General features: G+C 38.4%; 1 protein-coding gene across 2 annotated transcripts in view; it reads right to left on the reverse strand.

Annotated features, from left to right (window-relative positions):
• FBXL20 (F-box and leucine rich repeat protein 20) overlaps positions 1 to 20,966 on the reverse strand; it is a 111,546-nt gene that overhangs the window by 29,510 nt on the left and 61,070 nt on the right. For both annotated transcript variants that reach the window (XM_079903797.1, XM_079903796.1), the window contains exons 3-6: positions 6,370 to 6,424; positions 3,672 to 3,746; positions 1,881 to 1,975; positions 1,318 to 1,386 (exon numbers count right to left, since the gene is read on the reverse strand). In XM_079903797.1, coding sequence (XP_079759923.1) covers positions 1,318 to 1,386; positions 1,881 to 1,975; positions 3,672 to 3,746; positions 6,370 to 6,424 — 294 coding nt within the window. The remainder of the gene's footprint in view (positions 1 to 1,317; positions 1,387 to 1,880; positions 1,976 to 3,671; positions 3,747 to 6,369; positions 6,425 to 20,966) is intronic.

The raw sequence follows: 20,966 nt of genomic DNA on the forward strand, positions 1-20,966 counted from the left end.
ATCAAGCTTATTGATTTTATTTCAAAGAAACAGCTTCTGGTTTCATGGATTTTTCTCTACTCTATGCCCATTTTTTATTTCATTGATTTCCACCATTATCTTTTTTATTTCCTTCCTTTTACTTATGTAGATTTATTTTTCTTTCTCTAGTTTTCAAAGGTGGAAGATTTGATTTTAAACCTTTCTTTTAAGATAAGCATCTACAGGATTTCACTGGTGGTACAGTGGTTAAGAATCCACCTGCCAATGCAGGGGACATGGGTTCGAGCCCTGGTCCGGGAAGATCCCATATGATGCACAGCAACTAAGCCCGTGTGCCACAACTGAGCCGGCGCTCTACAGCCCTCGAGCCACAACTGCTGAGCGCACGTGCCACAACTACTGAAGCCTGTGCGCCTAGAGCCGTGCTCCGCAACAAGAGAAGCCACCACAATGAGAAGCGTGCACACCGCAACGAAGAGTAGTCCCCGCTCACCGCAACTAGAGAAAGCCCGCGTGCAGCAACAAAACCCAACGCACCCAAAAATAAATAAAATAAAATAATTAAAAAACAAAAAAGTTAACCAGTTGTAACCTCAAAGAAAGCAATAAAATAAACAATGTGTACCCTGTGCTTGGACTGTCTTCTACTTTCCCTCATTCAAGCAATTCTAAAGAGCCCATCTCTTTCATGAGGCCTTTTTGAAAAACAGGAGGATCCACTGACTAATCCTGGCCACTCCCTGTGTAAACATCTTCTTCACCTTCCAATAGGCAACAATTTCCCTACATAATATTTAAATGTTATTTGATACATGTTATTACCAATAGATCCTTAGGCTGAATGTTTTTTATGTCTACCTTCTTATGCCTATTGGGTCTGTGACAGTAAACTCTGAAGGATGGAGGATTATGCTTTCTTTCTTTTATATTGTGACTGACACAAGACACTGTACTTTTAAAGAGTCATTTAATAAACACTCTCTATATTGATTACTCTAAGCTATGTTTAAGATTTTACATCTTTTTATAGCATCACCTGTTTATGTGTCTTTTGAATGATAGCTACTCGTGTCTTTTTGAAATGTAAGTAGTCCTATATTAGTATTTCCTACTGCACATTCACTGACTACAATTTTAAGTTTTCTTTTAAAAATCAAAACAGAATTTGAACCAAATTCTAAGATAAGTATCTTATTCTATTTCTAAATTTAAACATCTTTCCTCTATAAAACCAAAATGAAATTTGCTAAATATATTTAGTAGTCTGCATTAAAAGCTAGTATAGGCAGGACACAAGAGGCTATGACTTACCCTTCTAAAACATAAAATACTTACGCATCTGTAGTCTTTGTACACCCATTGAGATTCAGTACTTCAATGTTCCTACAGTTTTGTGCAAAGGTCCTTTACAGGAAAGAAAGTGAAGGGTTTGAGGTGAAACGGGCACAATTCTCGGCATTAAAAAAATAACAGAAGATACCAATAGTGGTAATAATGGATATTACTGGTACAAAATGGTACAAAAAGTTGTTCACAATTACGAATAAATTACTTTTCAACCATAAACTTTTAAACATCAATCTTTTTGTCAACCAAAGTTAAAATTATCCTAACTTCGAGTAAGCAAACTTAAAAAAATTTACTCAAAGCTCCAAACGAACCATTTATAATATGGGGAATCTGGCTTTTTGGGGGGAGCACTTGTTCTTGTTTTATTCTCAAAACCACACATTCCACTACTGGATATTTGTGTTATAAGCAGTGAACGTGTATTTGGGTTCAGAATAGCTTAGGAATATGAAAACTATTCCAGCCTTTTCTGGGTGAGACAGTGCTGTGTTTGGTGCTGTTCTTCACTTCAGTCAAGAAGATGAGTTAATCGATAGCTATGTTTTTACCTTAATGCATTGTCTCCTACTCCGAGACACCCACGAAGACTTAGCTTTCGTAAAAAGCCCCCACACCTTTTTGAAATATTCTCCACTACCCGGCCCTGTAAAAAAAGAAGACAGGTATACAAAGGTAAGCCACCACATCGTTTCTGAAAAGACCACATCCTCATTTTTAAGAGACTTCTACTCGTTTTAAAGACCTAATTAAATCAATATGAAAATTTCAACTTACTGGGAGAAAGCTTTCCTGATTAACCCATCTACTTGAAACATACCTAAACCCTATATTGTTATTTACTTTGTTCCTCTTGTAAGATACCCTGCATTTGAGGAAATGGTGCTCTGTAGTTCTCTTATGCCACTACATCAATGTAGATTCCCCTCCTGCAGCCACAGGACATTAACTCTCTCTATTATTTCTGTGTATTTACTATAGTGCTCTAAATACAGCAGAGACTCAATGAACACTTCACAAAAGCTTGCTGAATGGTTTTGTAGGCCAGGCTGCTTTAAATATTTACATCCATGAAGATCAGAGAATTGTGAAAAACAGAAAAATCCAGCACGTCGGTGGGTATCATTTTAAAAGTACTTTATGGGACTTCCCTGGCAGTCCAATGGTTAAGACTTCGCTTTCCAATGCAAGGGGTGTGGGTTTGATCCCTGGTTGGGGAGCTAAGATCCCATATGCCTCGTGGCCAAAAAACCAAAACATAAAACAGAAGCAATATGGTAACAAATTCAATAAAGACTTTAAAAATGGTCCACATCAAAAAGAAAGTCTTTAAAAAACATATTAAAAAATAAAAGTACTGGGCTTCCCTGGTGGCGCAGTGGTTGAGAGGCCGCCTGCTGATGCAGGGGACACGGGTTCGCGCCCCGGTCCGGGAAGATCCCACATGCCGCGGAGCGCCTGGGCCCGTGAGCCGTGGCTGCTGAGCCTGCGTGTCCGGAGCCTGTGCTCCGCAACGGGAGAAGCCACAACAGTGAGAGGCCCGCGTACCGCAAAAAAGAAATAATAATAAAATAAAATAAAAGTACTTTATGAAGATAATATAAAGTTCATGTGAGGTTTTTTTAACTTCTTACATGGATTCTCAAGACCACTAAGTTCCACTAGAACTCAAAAAAAAAACAAACCCAACAGAAAAAATAGCTACATCTAAATCTAATTTAATCCTTATAACACAGTGAGGAAGCTATTACTTCCACTCTCCAGATGAGAAAACCAAGGACTACAGAGCTCAAATTCAGGTTAAAATAATTTAAGCTTAAGCCATTCTTCTCCATTTTAGAGAAAATAGGCAATACTAAGAGATAAAATATGGGGGAGAAGTGAGAAGGGAAAAAATCTCTCCCCAATAAAAGTAATCCAATTCATTCTCTACAAAAACTATCTATAGGCTCCCCCAGAACCCAGAATGCTCATCAAGAAGAATTTATGCAGATATCATGCTCCAGTAAATTAACTCCACTTATTTTTAAATAAACAAATATGAAAAGACTTCCTTAAAAAGAGCAAACAAAGGTTCACATTTCCACCACAAAAATAAAAACAAAAATGAGTCCTATTAAAACTAAATAACTCAGTATTATTTCAGTAAAATAATTCTGCTCATTCTCAAAAACTGAACCAGTTCTTGGGAAAATTGCAAGCTCCCATGAAGTTCAGATGCGCTGAAATGAACAGTCTCTCTCTCCTGGGAAAGGAGATTTATGTGGTTGGGGCTAATCTGTCCTATATGCTGCAATTACATTCTAACGAGAGAGATGGGGCCACACACCACGCAGTCATACCTCGATATCCCTCTGGAAATCAAACAGGTCAATTCGCTGCCAGTTACTGCCATCCAGAGCCAGAACATTCCAGGCCTATTTTGAAGAAGAAGAGACAGAATGAACAGAAGCTGAAATGAAGGGGAAAAGCTAGCAAAATTCAAGTTCACAATTCAACCTACTAATGATTGAAATTGACCAAAAAATTTCTTAGCACCTCCACCATTAACTCCCCAAAAGTCAGTCTTATTTCTGATTCATACTTTATTCTCCAAGTAGATTATCTCATAAATGAGTGGGTACAGAAATTAGTAGCTACGAAAGATCTTACATTAGCGGGCTGGGGAAAGAACAGGTTGTGATAAGTATCACAGCCGGAAACTGTTTTCTAACTTGAGTTTCCAATCTCAAAATGAGATAATCCAGCTAATGAAAAGCAAGTCTGTTACTCTATCCCTCAACTAGGAACGAGGTGAGTGTGAAACCAAAGAAAGAAGATGGCACTCTGAATGTAGTGTGTTCAATACATATGCCATGTTCAATAAAAATATGCTATTCATAGCATCACTTGTTTGGACCCAAAACTGTGATATGGTGACCTGGGATTTACAAAAGACACTATCATTTCTCAGTATACATGACAGAGACTTAATGCTTTCCTCATTACCAATTTGCTCACTCAGGCATGTTTTTCAATTGGTCATCTTTTCCTTCAACTTGATTCAGTGGTAATTTTAAACACTGAAAGTTTTAAGACTTCTCATACATTTCTTTAATTACCTAAAGGGAGGCAAGAAAGCTTCCAAGATTTTCAACCTTTCAGGATAAGGTGAAAAATGACTCCACTAAGAGTTAACCTTTTGCGGATCGTTCTGTATTTTAATCAGAAAGCCTTTAAACGTTTTCCCTACTAAATTTAAAGTGTAAACAAAAGTCTTAACACTGTTAAGTTATAAACTTAGAATATTATCTCTTACTACAACAATTCAAAACACAGATTCGATACTGAAATTCTAAAATGGAAATTAAAGATACACTTATAAGCCCCAGGTAACTATCACACAATCAGTAAGAAAGATGTCAGGGGTATGAGGGTTAACAAAGTTATTATTATAGAAATCTTTAAGGTTTTCTCAGGATTTCGATGTTACTTTTCTTTTTGTGGCTTCATATTTTTCCAACAGTTTCTTAAATGGCTCCATGGGAGACAAGAGATAAAACCTTTAAAGATCATATGTTTACTAGATTCTTAGGCTAACTCTATCTCTGATTTGATACTTCTCATTTCCTTATACTATTTTCTTCAGCAAGCAGGACACATGCTAAAGTGAGACTAAAATTAGGAATGACAGGTTCCTCTCTAGAGTTTTTGTTGTTGTTGTTTTTTTTTAAAGCAAATTAACTAAATACTTCAAGTACAGAGAATAACAGGCTAACTACCGATGTTCCAATTGTACAGATGTAATGAAAATTGGCATTCTGCTTCCTTTTAAGTTAAAACACATTAAGAAGGAAGAGGAACCTGAACATGAAAACAACAATTAAAACTCACTCAAATCAACATTCTTGAGATGAGACTCTGCAACCAAACAGGTTAAGACACTGGTCTGGGAATTTTGTTTCTCAATGATGACCTCAGCTTCATATGGAGACAAAAAAGAAACCCCACTCATTTGTACCAGCCATGACTAAGGCAACCACTCAGGTACCAGGAACAGAACTGTCATGAATAGAAATCATCAAAATATGCCTGATTGTTTCTTAAATAGCTGAGATACAGATTTAGTATGGCTTTTAGGATGTAGAAATTACATTAAAGTTAGCAAGATGAGGTGGATTTTCTATGGCAAGTTTTGTGGGGGTTTTTTTTGAAGGAAATTGGTGATGGAAATTTGAAGGAAAACCTGGGTCCACTTAACAGAGGTAAACACAATACTCTGATGCTGAGTATTGTGATATAACCATATTACATACTCAGCACCTAGGACTATACCTGGTACATAGTAGGTTCTCAATAAGTATTTGTTAAACATCAAAAAGCCATTATCCAGTTTATAAAAAGATGATAACTGTACGTACTCATTCATTTTATTAATTATTATATATCTGTATTACAAAAGAGACTATGAATGATTCATAAAGCAATTTTCCCACAACAGAGATTCTATTCTTAATATTAGGGGCAGCAATAAGATTATGTCTCACTGTTTTGTCATAGTAATGTCAATTGACAAAAATGGATAAGTAAGAGTAATGCAGAAACTGACTCTGAGAATGGAATTTGGTTTGCTCTACAATTTCTTAAAAATTAAATTCTAGCTATAACCTTTTGAGAAAAAAAATATAGGGAGATATCAAGAGCCTTCCATGTATGTACATAAAATGAATAAGGGAAACATAATGAAATACTATATTATTACAGTTCTGAGTAAAGCCTATTCTTTTAATTTGCATGTTTAGTGCTTTTTCCTTGAAAATGTTTCTTCTGTTTGTATTACACAAATAGTCAAGAATTTCAAAAAATTAAAGTTAGAGATAGTACATATAGTAGAATTCCACTGTAGAATTAACATGGGTTTGGGTATCCCATGGGTGAAACCACAACCTTGGAAACATAACATACAACTACCATCTGAAGTAAATAGTCGGCCTACTACAGAAGCTGATTATCATTAATGTCAGGAAGGGATGCTCTTGTAATCATGTCAGCCATTCTTACCCTGGAGACCTGAGCACAGCGACACAAGGTTACAACATCCAGAAAAGAAAATATCCTAAAAAGAGACGGAGAAAAACTTTATTATATGATGAATTACTTTCTCTTGATTTTTCCTTATAAATAATTGGCGATGTTAACACATGCACAAAAGGGCAGATGTTCTTTAAACAATAACACAAAAAGCTGGGGCAATTTACAATACTGCCCATAAAAATGTAGGGGGAAAAGGTAATCTTTTACTTGATAATGTACGTGTAAGTACCATAACGAGTTCATTTATTCACATCAAGGGATGATAAAATATTTCTGATACTTTTTAAAGTAAAAAACCAATTTCCACATTCTGGTTATCAAAAGAAACAGGCTAGGGGATGGTTATGTTTATAAAGAATTTTACAGCTATGAAGGAAAAAAGATAAAATATTGGTAAAACCTAAAACTGAGCAACTATAAAATGTTAAATCTCTATATATTTAATTCCAATTTGGGAAATTATAAAACTCAGTTAACACATCAATGTCAGGACACACCACCTAAAATTCTTCTCAGTCTTAGAGAGGCTAAATATTTATTTTGTAGCGTTATTACTTGAAATAATTAATTTGCCTAAAGGACGATAACTCTCTATACCATAAACCACCTGTAAAAACAGCTCAGAGCATCCTGGGAATAAAGTGAATGGGTTACTTGTGCCTACAGTTCTCCTTACTCATGAATGCCCTTAAAGATCATTTTGATCTGAATAACAAGTAAAGCTCTTGTGCAGGTGGCAAAAGGTACAACATAGCGTGTACTTTAAAGACGATATTCCTTGAGATAGCTGGAGTGTTACAAAATGGAGGTCAGGAAGCATTAATCTGGAGACGAATGAAAGCTACACTTTCTTTTCCGTTATTACTCTGAGTTAGCTTAATAGAGCAAAACTTTGTTATTTAGTGATTAGAGGCTGTCAATCACATTTTAGAACTTGGAATAAACTGAGTTAATAATTACATCAGACAAAGTTATATGCATTTTGTAAATAAAGTTTTTTGAAACTCTTTAAAATTTGGGTAATATACATAACATTAAACTTACCATTTAACCACTTTTAAGGGTATAGTTCAGGAGCATTTAAGTACATTCACACTGTTGTGCCACCACCACCACCATCCATCTCTAGAACTTTCTCATCTTCCCAAACTGAAACTCTGGACACAGTAAACAATGACTCCCCATTTCCCTCTCCCCCAGCCGCTGGCAACCATCACTCTACTTTCATTCTTTACGAATTTGGCTACTCTAGGTACTTCATATGAGTGGAATCACGGTATTTGCCCTTTTGTGATGGGCTTATTTCATTTAGCACCAATGTCTTCAAGGTCCATCCATGTTGTAGCATGCAGTATCAGAATTTCCTTCCTTTTTAAAGCTGTATACCACATTTTCTACATCTGTCCATAGACGGAAACGTTGAAACTTTCTTGTTCCCCTGAGGCGGACTTGCTACCACCCTGATGGCTCTCTTTAATAAAATAAATTTCAAATGGCGGAGGAGGAACCAAGTTGGTGGAGTAGAAGGACGTGCTCTCACTCCCTCTTGCAAGAACACCAGAATCACAACTAGCTGCTGGACAATCATCAACAGGAAGACACTGGAACTCACCAAAAAAGATACCCCATATGCGAAGACAAAGGAGAAGCTACAATGAGACGGTAGGAGGGGTGCAATCACAGTAAAATCAAATCCCATAACTGCTGGGTGGGTGACTCACAGACTGGAGAACACTTATACCACAGAAATCCACCCACTGGACTGAAGGTTCTGAGCCCCACGTCAGGCTTCCCAACCTCGGGGTCCGGCAACGGGAGGAGGAATTCCTAGAGAATCAGACTTTGAAGGCTAGTGGGAATTGATTGCAGGACTTCGACAGGACTGGGAGAAACAGAGACTCCACTCTTGGAGGGCACATACAAAGTAGTGTGCGCACTGGGACCTAGGGGAAGGAGCAGTGACCCCAGGGGAGACTGAACCTGACCTACCTGCTAGTGTTGGAGGGTCTCCTGCAGAGGCAAGGGGGTGGCTGTGGCTCACCGTGGGGACAAGGACACTGGCAGCAGAAGTTCTGGTAAGTACTCCTTGGCGTGAGCCCTCCCGGAGTCCGCCATTAGCCCCACCAAACAGCCCAGGTAGGCTCCAGTGTTGGGTTGCCTCAGGCCAAACAAGCAACAGGGAGGGAACCCAGCCCCACCCATCAACAGTCAAGTGGATTAAAGCTTTACTGAGCTCTGCCCACCAGAGCAACAGTCAGCTCTACCCACCACCAGTCCCTCCCATCAGGGAACCTGCACAAGCCTCTTAGATAGCCTCATCCACCAGAGGGCAGACAGCAGAAGCAAGAAGACTACAATCCTGCAGCCTGTGGAACAAAAACCACATTCACAGAAAGAAAGACAAGATGAAAAGGCAGGGAGCTATGTACCAGATGAAGGAACAAGATAAAACCCCAGAAAAACAACTAAATGAAGTGGAGATAGGCAAACCTTCCAGAAAAAGAATTCAGAAAAATGACAGTGAAGATGATCCAGGACCTCGGAAAAAGAATGGAGGCAAAGATCAAGAAGATGCAAGAAATGTTTAACAAAGACCTAGAAGAAGTAAAGAACAAACAAACAGAGATGAACAATACAATAACTGATATGAAAACTACACTAGAAGGAATCAATAGCAGAATAACTGAGGCAGAAGAACAGATAAGTGACCTGGAAGACAGAATGGTGGAATTCACTGCTGCGGAACAGAATAAAGAAAAAAGCATTAAAAGAAATGAAGACAGCCTAAGAGACCTCTGGGACAACATTAAACGTCAACAACATTTACATTATAGGGGTCCCAGAAGGAGAAGAGAGAGAGAAAGGACCCGAGAAAATATTTGAAGAGATTATAGTCAAAAACTTCCCTAACATGGGAAAGGAAATAGCCACCCAAGTCCAGGAAGCGCAGCGAGTCCCATATAGGATAAACCCAAGGAGAAACACGCCAAGACACGTAGTAATCAAATTGGCAAAAATTAAAGACAAAGAAAAATTACTGAAAGCAGCGAGGGAAAAATGACAACATACAAGGGAACTCCCATAAGGTTAACAGCTGATTTCTCAGCAGAAACTCTACAAGCCAGAAGGGAGTGGCAAGATATACTTAAACTGATGAAAGGGAAGAACCTACAACCAAGATTACTCTACCCAGCAAGGATCTCATTCAGGTTCGATGGAGAAATCAAAAGCTTTACAGACAAGCAAAAGCTAAGAGAATTCAGCACCACCAAACCAGCTCTACAACAAATTTGCTAAAGGAACTTCTCTAAGCGGGAAACACAAGAGAAGAAAAGGACCTACAAAAACAAACCCAAAACAATTAAGAAAATGGTCATAGGAACATACATATCGATAATTACCTTAAACGTGAATGGATTAAATGCTCCAACCGAAAGACACAGGTTTGCTGAATGGATACAAAAACAAGACCCATATATATGCTGTCTACAAAAGACCCACTTCAGACCTAGGGACACATACAGAAAAAGTGAGGGGATGGAAAAAGATATTCCATGCAAATGGAAATCAAAAGAAAGCTGGAGTAGCTATATTCATATCAAATAAAATAGACTTTAAAATAAAGAATGTTACAAGAGACAAGGAAGGACACTACCTAATGATCAAGGGATCAATCCAAGAAGAAGATATAACAATTATAAAAATATATGCACCCAACATAGGAGCACCTCAATACATAAGGCAACTGCTAACAGCTATAAAAGAGGAAATCGAAAGTAACACAATAATAGTGGGGGACTTTAACACCTCACTTACACCAATGGACAGATCATCCAAAATGAAAATACATAAGGAAACACAAGCTTTAAATGACACAATAGATCAGATAGATTTAACTGATATTTATAGGACATTCCATCCAAAAACAGCAGATTACACTTTCTTCTCAAGTGCGCACGGAACATTCTCCAGGATAGATCACATCTTGGGTCACAAATCAAGCCTCAGTAAATTTAAGAAAACTGAAATCATATCAAGCATCTTTTCTGACCACAATGCTATGAGATTAGAAATGAATTACAGGGAAAAAAATGTAAACAACACAAACACATGGAGGCTAAACAATACATTACTAAATAACCAAGAAATCACTGAAGAAATCAAAGAGGAAATCAAAAAATACCTAGAGACAAATGACAACGAAAACACGACGATCCAAAACCTATGAGATGCAGCAAAAGCAGTTCTAAGAGGGAAGTTTATAGCTATACAAGCCTACCTCAAGAAACAAGAAAAATCTCAAATACACAATCTAACCTTACACCTAAAGGAACTAGAGAAAGAAGAACAAACAGGACCCAAAGTTAGCAGAAGGAAAGAAATCAAAGATCAGAGCAGAAATAAATGAAATACAAACAAAGGAAACAATAGCAAAGATCAATAAAACTAAAAGCTGGTTCTTTGAGAAGATAAACAAAATTGATAAACCATTAGCCAGACTCATCAAGAGGGAGAGGACTCAAATCAATAAAATTAGAAATGAAAAAGGAGAAGTTATAACAGACACTGAAGAAATACAAAGCATCCTAAGAGACTACTACAAGCAACTCTATGCCAATAAAATGGACAACCTGGAAGAAATGGACAAATTCTTAGAAAGGTATATATAACCTTCCAAGACTGAACCAGGAAGAAATAGAAAATATGAACAGACCAATCACAAGTAATGAAATTGAAACTGTGATTAAAAATCTTCTAACAAGCAGAAAGTCCAGGACGAGATGGCTTCACAGGTGAATTTTATCAAACATTTAGAGAAGAGCTAACACCCATCCTTCTCAAACTCTTCCAAAAAATTGCAGAGGAAGGGGCTTCCCTGGTGGCACAGTGGTTGAGAGTCCGCCTGCCGATGTAGGGGACCCGGGTTCGTGCCCCAGTCCGGGAAGATCCCACATGTCGCAAAGCAGCTGGGCCCGTGAGCCATGGCTGCTGAGCCTACGCGTCCGGAGCCTGTGCTCCGCAACGGGAGAGGCCACAACAGTGAGAGGCCCGTGTACCGCAAAAAAAAAAAAAAAGTTGCAGAGGAAGGAACACTCCCAAACTCATTCTCTGAGGCCATCATCACCCTGATACCAAAACGAGACAAAGGTACTACAAAAAAAGAAAATTACAGACCAATATCACTGATCAATATAGATAAAAAAATCCTCAAAATACTAGCAAACAGAATCCAGCAACACATTAAAAGGATCATACACCATGACCAAGTGGGATTTATCCCAGGAATGCAAGGATTCTTCAATATATGCAAATCAATCAATGTGATACACCATATTAACAAACTGAAGAATAAAAACCATATGATCATCTCAATAGATGCAGAAAAAGCTTTTGACAAAACTCAACACCCATTTATGATAAAAACTCTCCAGAAAGTGGCCATAGAGGGAACCTACCTCAACATAATAAAGGCCATATATGACAAACCCACAGCAAACATCATTCTCAATGGTGAAAAACTGAAAGCATTTCCTCTAAGATCAGGAACAAGACAAGGATGTCCACTCTCACCACTATTATTCAACATAGTTTTGGAAGTCCTAGCCACGGAAACCAGAGAAAAAAAGAAATAAAAGGAATACAAATTGGAAAAGAAGAAGTAAAACTGTCACTGTTTGCAGATGACATGATACTATACATAGAGCATCCTAAAGATGCCACCAGAAAACTAATAGAGGTAATCAATGAATTTGGTAAAGTTGCAGGATACAAAATTAATGCACAGAAATCTCCTGCATTCCTATACACTAATCATGAAAAATCTGAAAGAGAAATTAAACACTCCCATTTACCACTGCAACAAAAAGAATAAAATACCTAGAAATAAACCTACCTATGAAGACAAAAGACCTGTATGCAGAAGACTATAAGACACTGATGAAAGAAATTGAAGATGATACCAACAGATGGAGAGATATACCATGTTCTTGTATTGAAAGAATCAATATTGTGAAAATGACTATACTACCCAAAGCAATCTACAGATTCAATGCAATCCCTGTCAAATTACCAATGGCATTTTTTACAGACCTAGAACAAAAAATCTTAAAATTTGTATGGAGATACAAAAGACCCCGAATAGCCAAAGCAGTCTTGAGGGAAAAAAAACGGAGCTGGAGGAATCAGACTCCCTGACTTCAGACTATACTACAAAGCTACAGTAATCAAGACAATATCGTACTGGCACAAAAAGAGAAACATAGATCAATGGAACAAGATAGAAAGCTCAGAGATAAACCCATGCACCTATGGTCAACAAATCTATGACAAAGGAGGCAAGAATATACAATGGAGAAAAGACAGTCTCTTCAATAAGTGGTGATGGGAAAACTGTAAAAGAATGATATTAGAACACTCCCTAACACCATACACAAAAATAAACTCAAAATGGATTCGAGACCTAAATTTAAGACCAGATACTATAAAACTCTTAGAGGAAAACATAGGAAGAACACTCTGACATAAATCACAGGAAGATCTTTTTTGATCCACCTCCTAGAGTAATGGAAATAAAAACAAAAATAAACAAATGAAACCTAATGAAACTTCAAAGCTTTTGCACAGCAAAGGAAACCACAAACAAGACAAAAAGACAACCCTCAGAATGGGAGAAAATATTTGCAAACGAATCAACGGACAAAGGATTAATATCCAAAATATATAAACAGCTCATCCAGCTCAATATTAAAGAAACAAACAACCCAATCCAACAATGGATTTAGGCAGAAGACCTAAACAGACATTTCTCCAAAGAAGATATACAGATGGCCAAGAAGAACATGAAAAGCTGCTCAACATCACTAATTATTAGAGAATTGCAAATCAAAACTACAATGATGTATCAATTCACACCAGTTAGAATTGGCATCATCGGAAAATCTACAAACAACAAATGCTGGAGAGGGTGTGGAGAAAAGGGAACCCTCTTGCACTGTTGGTGGGAATGTAAATTGATACAGCCACTATGGAGAACAGTATGGAGGTTCCTTAAAAAACTAAAAATAGAATTAACATATGATCCAGCAATCCCACTACTGGGCATATACCCAGAGAAAACCATAATTCAAAAAGACACATGCACCCCAATGTTCACTGCAGCACTATTTACAATAGCCAGGTCATGGAAGCAACCTAAATGCCCATCGACAGACGAATGGATAAAGAAGTCGTGGTACATCTATACAATGGAATATTACTCAGCCATAAAAAGGAACGAAATTGAGTCATTTGTTGAGACGTGGATGGATCTAGAGACTGTCATACAGAGTGAAGTAAGTCAGAAAGAGAAAAACAAATATTATATATTAACGCATGTATGTGGAACCTAGAAAAATGGTACAGATGAACCAGTTTGCAGGGCAGAAGTTGAGACACAGATGTAGAGAACAAACGTATGGACACCAAGGGGGGAAAACCACGGGGGGGGGGGGTGGGTATGGTGGTATGCTGAACTGGGCGATTGGGATTGACATGTATACACAGATGTGTATAAAATTGATGACTAATAAGAACCTGTTGTATAAAAAAATAAAATAAAATTCAATAAATAAATAAAATAAATTTCCCACCTTTTAAAATACTGATTACAAATCATTCCCAAATAAATATATATACCCCCAGGTACCTCAATTCCTAAAACAGTAAGTTTATCTAATGCAACAAACCTTCTTACACTGCTTAAATGCTGCTGCTTTTTCCTGTCATCCACTATATACTGCCTTTATGTGGAGCTTCATGGTCTAAAGATCCTGCTTCTGCCAAATTACCACTAATCCCTGAGCAATCTGTATAAATATAATATTACACATGGCGGGGGCACAGGAGAGAAATTTTAGATAACGATCCTAGTTAGACTTTAGTAAACTTTCAACAGATAGATTCTTTACAAAATAAAGATGGACATGAAACCTCAGGCTATAGATCAAATGCAGACCTAGGAGACTCTCTGAAGCACATGCCCCAACAATCATAATTTCATTCTTAGAATGTACTGCCTGGGGTACTTAATGTCAAAATTCCCATAAGTTGGCTTTTCACCTGGATTTGACATTATGATACATTAAAAAGAGAGAGAGAAGACAAATACAGTCGCTGTGCTCCTCTATCAAGCAATAAGAGCTTGGACTCTCCACTCCTGATTTGGCTCCCTGGTATGTGATAAGCCTCTGTGCTTAAATCCCTTCTACCACTCCACAAGCAGTCTGTCTAAATGTCTGCTATTATTTAGTAGCTTCTGACTTCTATTTATTCTACGTACTTGACAATAGAGACAATTACCTTTAGAAACCCAAATATAAGGATTGACGGGATAAGCTGCCAGAGTTTTAGTTACAGTGATTGGGGGGGTGGGGGTGGGGATGGAGGATAGACAGGAGGAGGTTCACAGTGACCATTTATTCTTCTAAATATGGTAACATTAACTTAAATAAAAAACATCACTATAAGTATGTATTTGTAGGATAAATCAAGGGGAAACGACAGTGACATTTCTATATGATAGGCCAGAACAATAAAACATTATACTTAGAACGTTCCTGCTTTTCATCATCTTCAGGCTTGGTACCTTACACTTTAACCCTTTACATAATTCCTTCTTGAGGACACCTATTATCCATAACCAGAATGGTTATGATCAAAGAGATAAGAAAACTGACGCAGAATGAAAGGTCTGTTATTGTTGAAGGATCCTGCTTGACTGCTTCAATAAAAGTCCTCCTCCTTCTCTTATCAATAGATTGTTGAAAAACCGGCCTAGCTTTGAGGCAAAGTGGGCCTCACCTTCCCCACTCACACAAAAAGACTTTGGCCAGGTCTCTGAGACATTATGTGGAAGAAGATGGGGTCTGGTTATAAATAAATCTATTGCTGTATAAAGAAAGAAAGAAAGAAAGAAAAAAAAAACCAAACCCTTAATACTAGATTCTTGGAGAACATGGAGCTGGCTGCTAAAGTAAATACCGAGAGTAGATTTGGGGATATGGTTACCCATGGTATGGTTCTGCAAAAGAAGATTTACTCCCAACTTCCTTTGGCTTGACAGTCTTATGACAAAAGTCCCAAACCTTCTTGAGCAATACCTCTTAATATAGTTCTGTTTATTAAATAAATTTAAAAAGCATAGCATGATCCTGGAGAAGGTATAACAAAATCAGTAACTCCATTCATATCATGGGGATATCTATGGGTACGACTCTTTTGGAGAGTAGTTCAATAGTACCCATTAAAATAAAAAACACAGGGCTTCGCTGGGGGTGCAGAGGTTAAGAATCCGCCTGCCAGGGCTTCCCTGGCGGCGCAGTGGTTGAGAATCTGCCGGCCAATGCAGGCGACATGGGTTCGAGCCCTGGTCTGGGAAGATCCCCTATGCCGCGGAGCAACTGGGCCCGTGAGCCACAACTACTGAGCCTGCGCGTCTGGAGCCTGTGCTCCGCAACAAGAGAGGCCGCGACAGTGAGAGGCCCACGCACCACGATGAAGAGTGGCCCCCGCTCGCTGCAACTAGAGAAAGCCCTCGCACAGAAACGAAGATCCAACACAGCCATAAATAAATAAATAGGTAAATAAGTAAAGAAAGAAAGAAAGAATCCGCCTGCCAATGCAGGGGACACAGGTTCGAGCCCTGGTTTGGGAAGATCCCACGTGCCGCGGAGCAACTAAGCCCGTGCACCACAACTACTGAGCCTGCGCTCTAGAGCCCGCGAGCCACAACTACCGAACCCGCACGATACAACTACTGAAGTCCACGTGCCTAGAGCCCGTGCTCCGCAATAGGGAAGCCACCACGATAAGAAGCCCGCGCACTGCAACGAATAGTAGCCCCTGCTAGCCGCAACTCGAGAAAGCCCGCGCACAGCAACGAAGACCCAACACAGCCAAAAATAAAATAAAATTCAAAAATAAATAAAATAAAAAACACAGACACTACATCCTGTAGAAGCAAAAGTATGAGTAAAGGTAGTTATCAGAATGTTTATGGCAGCATTATTTGAAATATCAAAAAGTTCGAAAATGACCTTAACATACATCAATTAAAAAATGCTTAAATATATTATGGTACAAAAAAAAATTTGCACTTTGCAGCCATTTAAAAGAATGAGACAGAGCTACATGAACGGACCTAAAAAGATGTCAATGATTATTAAATGACAGAAACAAAAACAAGTTGTAGAACAGTTATTATATGTTTTCATTTTTGAAAAATATAATAGGTACACATGAACACATGCATGTAAGCATTGTGCATATTATATATCTAAATATAAGAGGATATATGTTAGCTTTGTGGGGAAAAGAGGCTTTTTGTGGGGGGGGTGTTGAGAAAGCAGGAACAAGGAAGCCATTTGTTTACGATTTTTCATTTTTTTTAAAAAGTGCTGGGCTCATGAGTGATTTATATTTTATTTGTTAAAAAAAATTTTAAGGCACTGGATGCAGATCTTTGGCCACATGAGTGTTAAAGCCTGCTCCGAATGTAGAATTCTGATACTTGTCTACTGTCTGACAGAAACTATACTATATTTTCAAAGTTGCAAACCTATTCCTCATGAGACCATCAGTTTGCAGGACTTGTTCATTAAAACTATACGCTAGGGCTTCCCTGGTGGCGCAGTGGTTGAGAGTCCGCCGGCTTATGCAGGGGACACGGGTTCGTGCCCCGGTCCGGGAAGATCCCACATGCTGCGGAGCGGTTGGGCCCGTGAGCCATGACCGCTGAGCCTGCGCGTCCGGAGCCTGTGCTCCGCAATGGGGGAGGCCACAACAGAGAGAGGCCCGCGTACCGCAAAAAAAAACCAACAACGATATGCTAGTGTCTTCATTAGCAGACTACAGATGTAGGTTTGCTACGCTCCTGTTTTACTGGGATGTATCATCTTAGTTGTAGTGGCTGGACACTCAACTAAAAATGGGTGGTCTACTACTATGGGAGGGAAATGGAACATGAGTAAAGTCTCTGCCTCCAAAGAAGCAAAAATGCAGATATGCCACGTGGAAAAAAAAAAAAAAAGAATCCTGTGGAATATAATTTACATTCTAGGAAAGGGAAAATGTGTTTCTCATCATTGGCATTCTTGAAAATGCTCCTGACATATGGATGAGTGAAAAACACAGGTTGAATAAGAGCATGATGCCATTTAAGACAACTGATAAGAGGACTTCAGGTATAATTATGACATTGTAATTAACCATGATCTTGTGAAGAATTCTGCCAAAAGCAACGTATGCTACCTGTAGCTATAATGGACTTATTTGAGTTTGACTCTTTAGACAAGAATGAGTTGTTATATATTAAGTTATAAAAGTTCTCTGTACTTGCTTAGTTATTAATGTGAACACAAAGATAACATCTTCCATATTACTAACTGAATCAAAGCTGGTACACATAATCTGCTACATCAGATAATCTTCAACCTCCTACTGTGCTTTGGTCCCCCATTCCTTTTAAACTTGAACATCAATGCAAAATCACTCTTAAATAAACCAGATGCACAACCCTGGCCATAAAGGAGAGAAAACTACGTCTCCTACTCACTTTTGAAATGACCTTATTTCAAATAAGAAAATACGAAGAGGAGACACATCAGACAATTGGTCTTGTTATCCAGTTACTTACAGTTAACTGTTATTATTTTTTTTAATTTTAATTTATTTATTTCATTTTATTTTTGGCTGTGTTGGGTCTTCGTTGCTGGGTGCAGGCTCTCTCTAGTTGCGGCGAGGCAGGGCTACTCTTCGTTGCGGTGCACGGGCTTCTCATTGGTGGCTTCTCTTGTTGCGGAGCATGGGCTCTAGGAGCACAGGCTTCAGTAGTTGTGGCACGTGGGCTCAGCAGTTGTGGCTCGTGGCCTCTAGAGCGCAGGCTCAGTAGTTGTGGCACACAGGTTTAGTTGCTCCACAGCACGTGGGGTCTTCCTGGACCAGGGCTCCCACCCCTGTCCCCTGCGTTGGCAGGCGGATTCTTAACCACTGTGCCACCAGGGAAGTCCTTAACTATTATTTTAACCAAGGTTATATTCAGCAGAAATTATGCAAACCTAATCTATCCATATCTGGTAATCCCATGTACAAGATGTGACCATATGAAATCTGTGACTGATTTAGCCATGGAATTTTAACTACCAAATCTAAGTAAACTCCCATTTGAGAAATTTCTCTTAGAAACCAGTGCTAGGAAGCACTCTGTTTTTATGGAATAATATGTATTTTTCTTCTTTTCTGTTAAGAATGACATTTCATTTATGCTATCAAGGAGTTTAAAGCTAAATTTGAGATCCATCTATAGCAACTACGTAGGCTCGTACAAGGGTGCATCTGTTTACTTTCTGGCTATGGTTTTCTACTTTTCTTTACATTTCTCATGATTCTGATTATTTATTTGTATTTATTATATTTGCTCCTGATCTAAGCTACCCCAGATGCTCTGGAGACAAATTAAATAAAGTAAATAAAAATCAAATAGGTTTCAGTTATAGCTGACATACTGATTTACATATATTAGATTAAGATACACATGAAATATTGCTAACTCATAAGACATCAATCACCTTAATATAAAATATTTAAGCCAAGAGAGAATATGTAAGAGTACAATTGTCTGGACGTATGGCCAAACCTCAACATCTACCATGTACAGCTCTTTTCTAAAGAGTTCCACATCAACTACCAGGTGATGATGCCAAGCTGGTATCTGGCTGAACCTGGTTGGACACCCGACCCAAAGGCTGCCCATCTACAGGACAACCACTAGGCTATATATGATGTTTTGGCCCCAAAGCTCTTTATTTCAGTGTCTGAGAGGCCTTGTGTTTCCTTCTGGTTTCCTTATTTCCCACGGGTACTGGTAAATCCAAAAGAGCTAAATATAATACAGTGTCTCATGGCTTTAGTTACTATACATATGTTGATGACTTCTAAATCATGCTGCTAAGCTTTAGACTTGTATATACATCTGCCTTTTGACAGCTCTACTTTGATATTTTCAATTATCAAAACTGAACTATTTTCATTGTTTTCCTCCCATTAGTCCTGTTTCTCCGCCTACTTTCTTTATCTTAGTGAGTATTCCCACTATCTACTTAGTAGAAGGAAAAAAACTTGCGCATCATCTTTCACTCCCTTCCAATACATACCCCCACTGACAATGCGTCAAATCAACCAGCAAATATGTCGCCAAACGTTAACTCTTAAAAATCTCTTGATTGAGTCTATTTTCTCTCTAGCCTATCACTATCATGAGGTTCAGGCCATCACTTTCTCCCAATAAAGGGCAGAATTTTTTGTTTCAAATTTTATATAAGTAAAAATGTATTATGTAATTGTATATTTTACCACAACTATATTTATTATTACACATTTATTATAAATTATATTACTTACTATAAATTAAGTTTATATACAAGTTATATACACATGAGGAAATTCACAAACCATAAAATTTACCATTTTAATGCACACAATCCAGTGAGTTTTAGTGTGTCCACAATGGTGTGCAGTCATCACTACCATCTAATTTCAGAACATTCTCATCGCCCCTAAAAGAAACCTTGTACACATTAGCAGTCACTCCCCATTGCCCCTTTACTGCAGCCCCTGACAACCCCTATCTCCATGGATTTATCTATTCTGGACATTTAATATAAATAGGCTAATACAGTATGTGGCCTTTGTGTCTGGCTTCTTTCACTTGCTGTGTTTTTAATCATACATTTATGCTGTAGCACACATCTGTACTTCATTCCTTTTTATGGCTGAATAATATTCCATTATATAGATATAGCATACTTTGTTTATCCATTCTTCAGTTGATGGACATTTGGATGGTTTCCACTTTTTGGTTACTATGAACTGCTATGAACTTTCACACGTGTAAGTTTTTGTGTGAATATATTTGAGTATAGGAGTAGAATGCTGAGTTATATGAGGAAGGACAGCATCCACAAAGAGGGTGACCTACTGAGATATTGGACAAGCAGGGTGAAGGGGAAGCCTGGTGTGGGGTGTCACAGGTTGAGGGGGCTGAGAAGGATGTCCGTGTAGGTGATTCACATGACGAGTTGAAGCCCAAAAGAAGTGAGGGCATCCATACACTGGGGTGACCTACCATAATGTGTCAGTGCCTGGGCCATATGAAGAGGGCAACCACATGGAGCAGAAATCCACCATGGGTTTTGGAACCCAAGCAGAGTAGAAGGGTGTCCGTGCAAGAGGAGGGGAGTGGTCTGGCACGAGTTGTGTGAACCCAGTGGGGTGAAGATGGAATCCTTGTGAAAGGGAGCAGCCGCAGTCGGAGATTGGTTACAATCAGGAAGTCTGAGTAAATAACAAAATACATTAAGGATAATGACAGGTTTGTCACAGAAGGGAATTCAAATATGGAAAGGGAGGAAATTAGACTTATATGGTGCTGGATTGGAAAATACAAAATAAAATATTAAGGACCTACTCATGGGGTATCAGGTTTGCAATTTACTCTAATGGCTCAGGAAGAAAAGTTTTTTGTACCATAG

The sequence above is a fragment of the Stenella coeruleoalba genome (genome assembly GCF_951394435.1).
Source record: "Stenella coeruleoalba genome assembly, chromosome: 19".
Classification (NCBI taxonomy): Eukaryota; Metazoa; Chordata; class Mammalia; order Artiodactyla; family Delphinidae; genus Stenella; species Stenella coeruleoalba.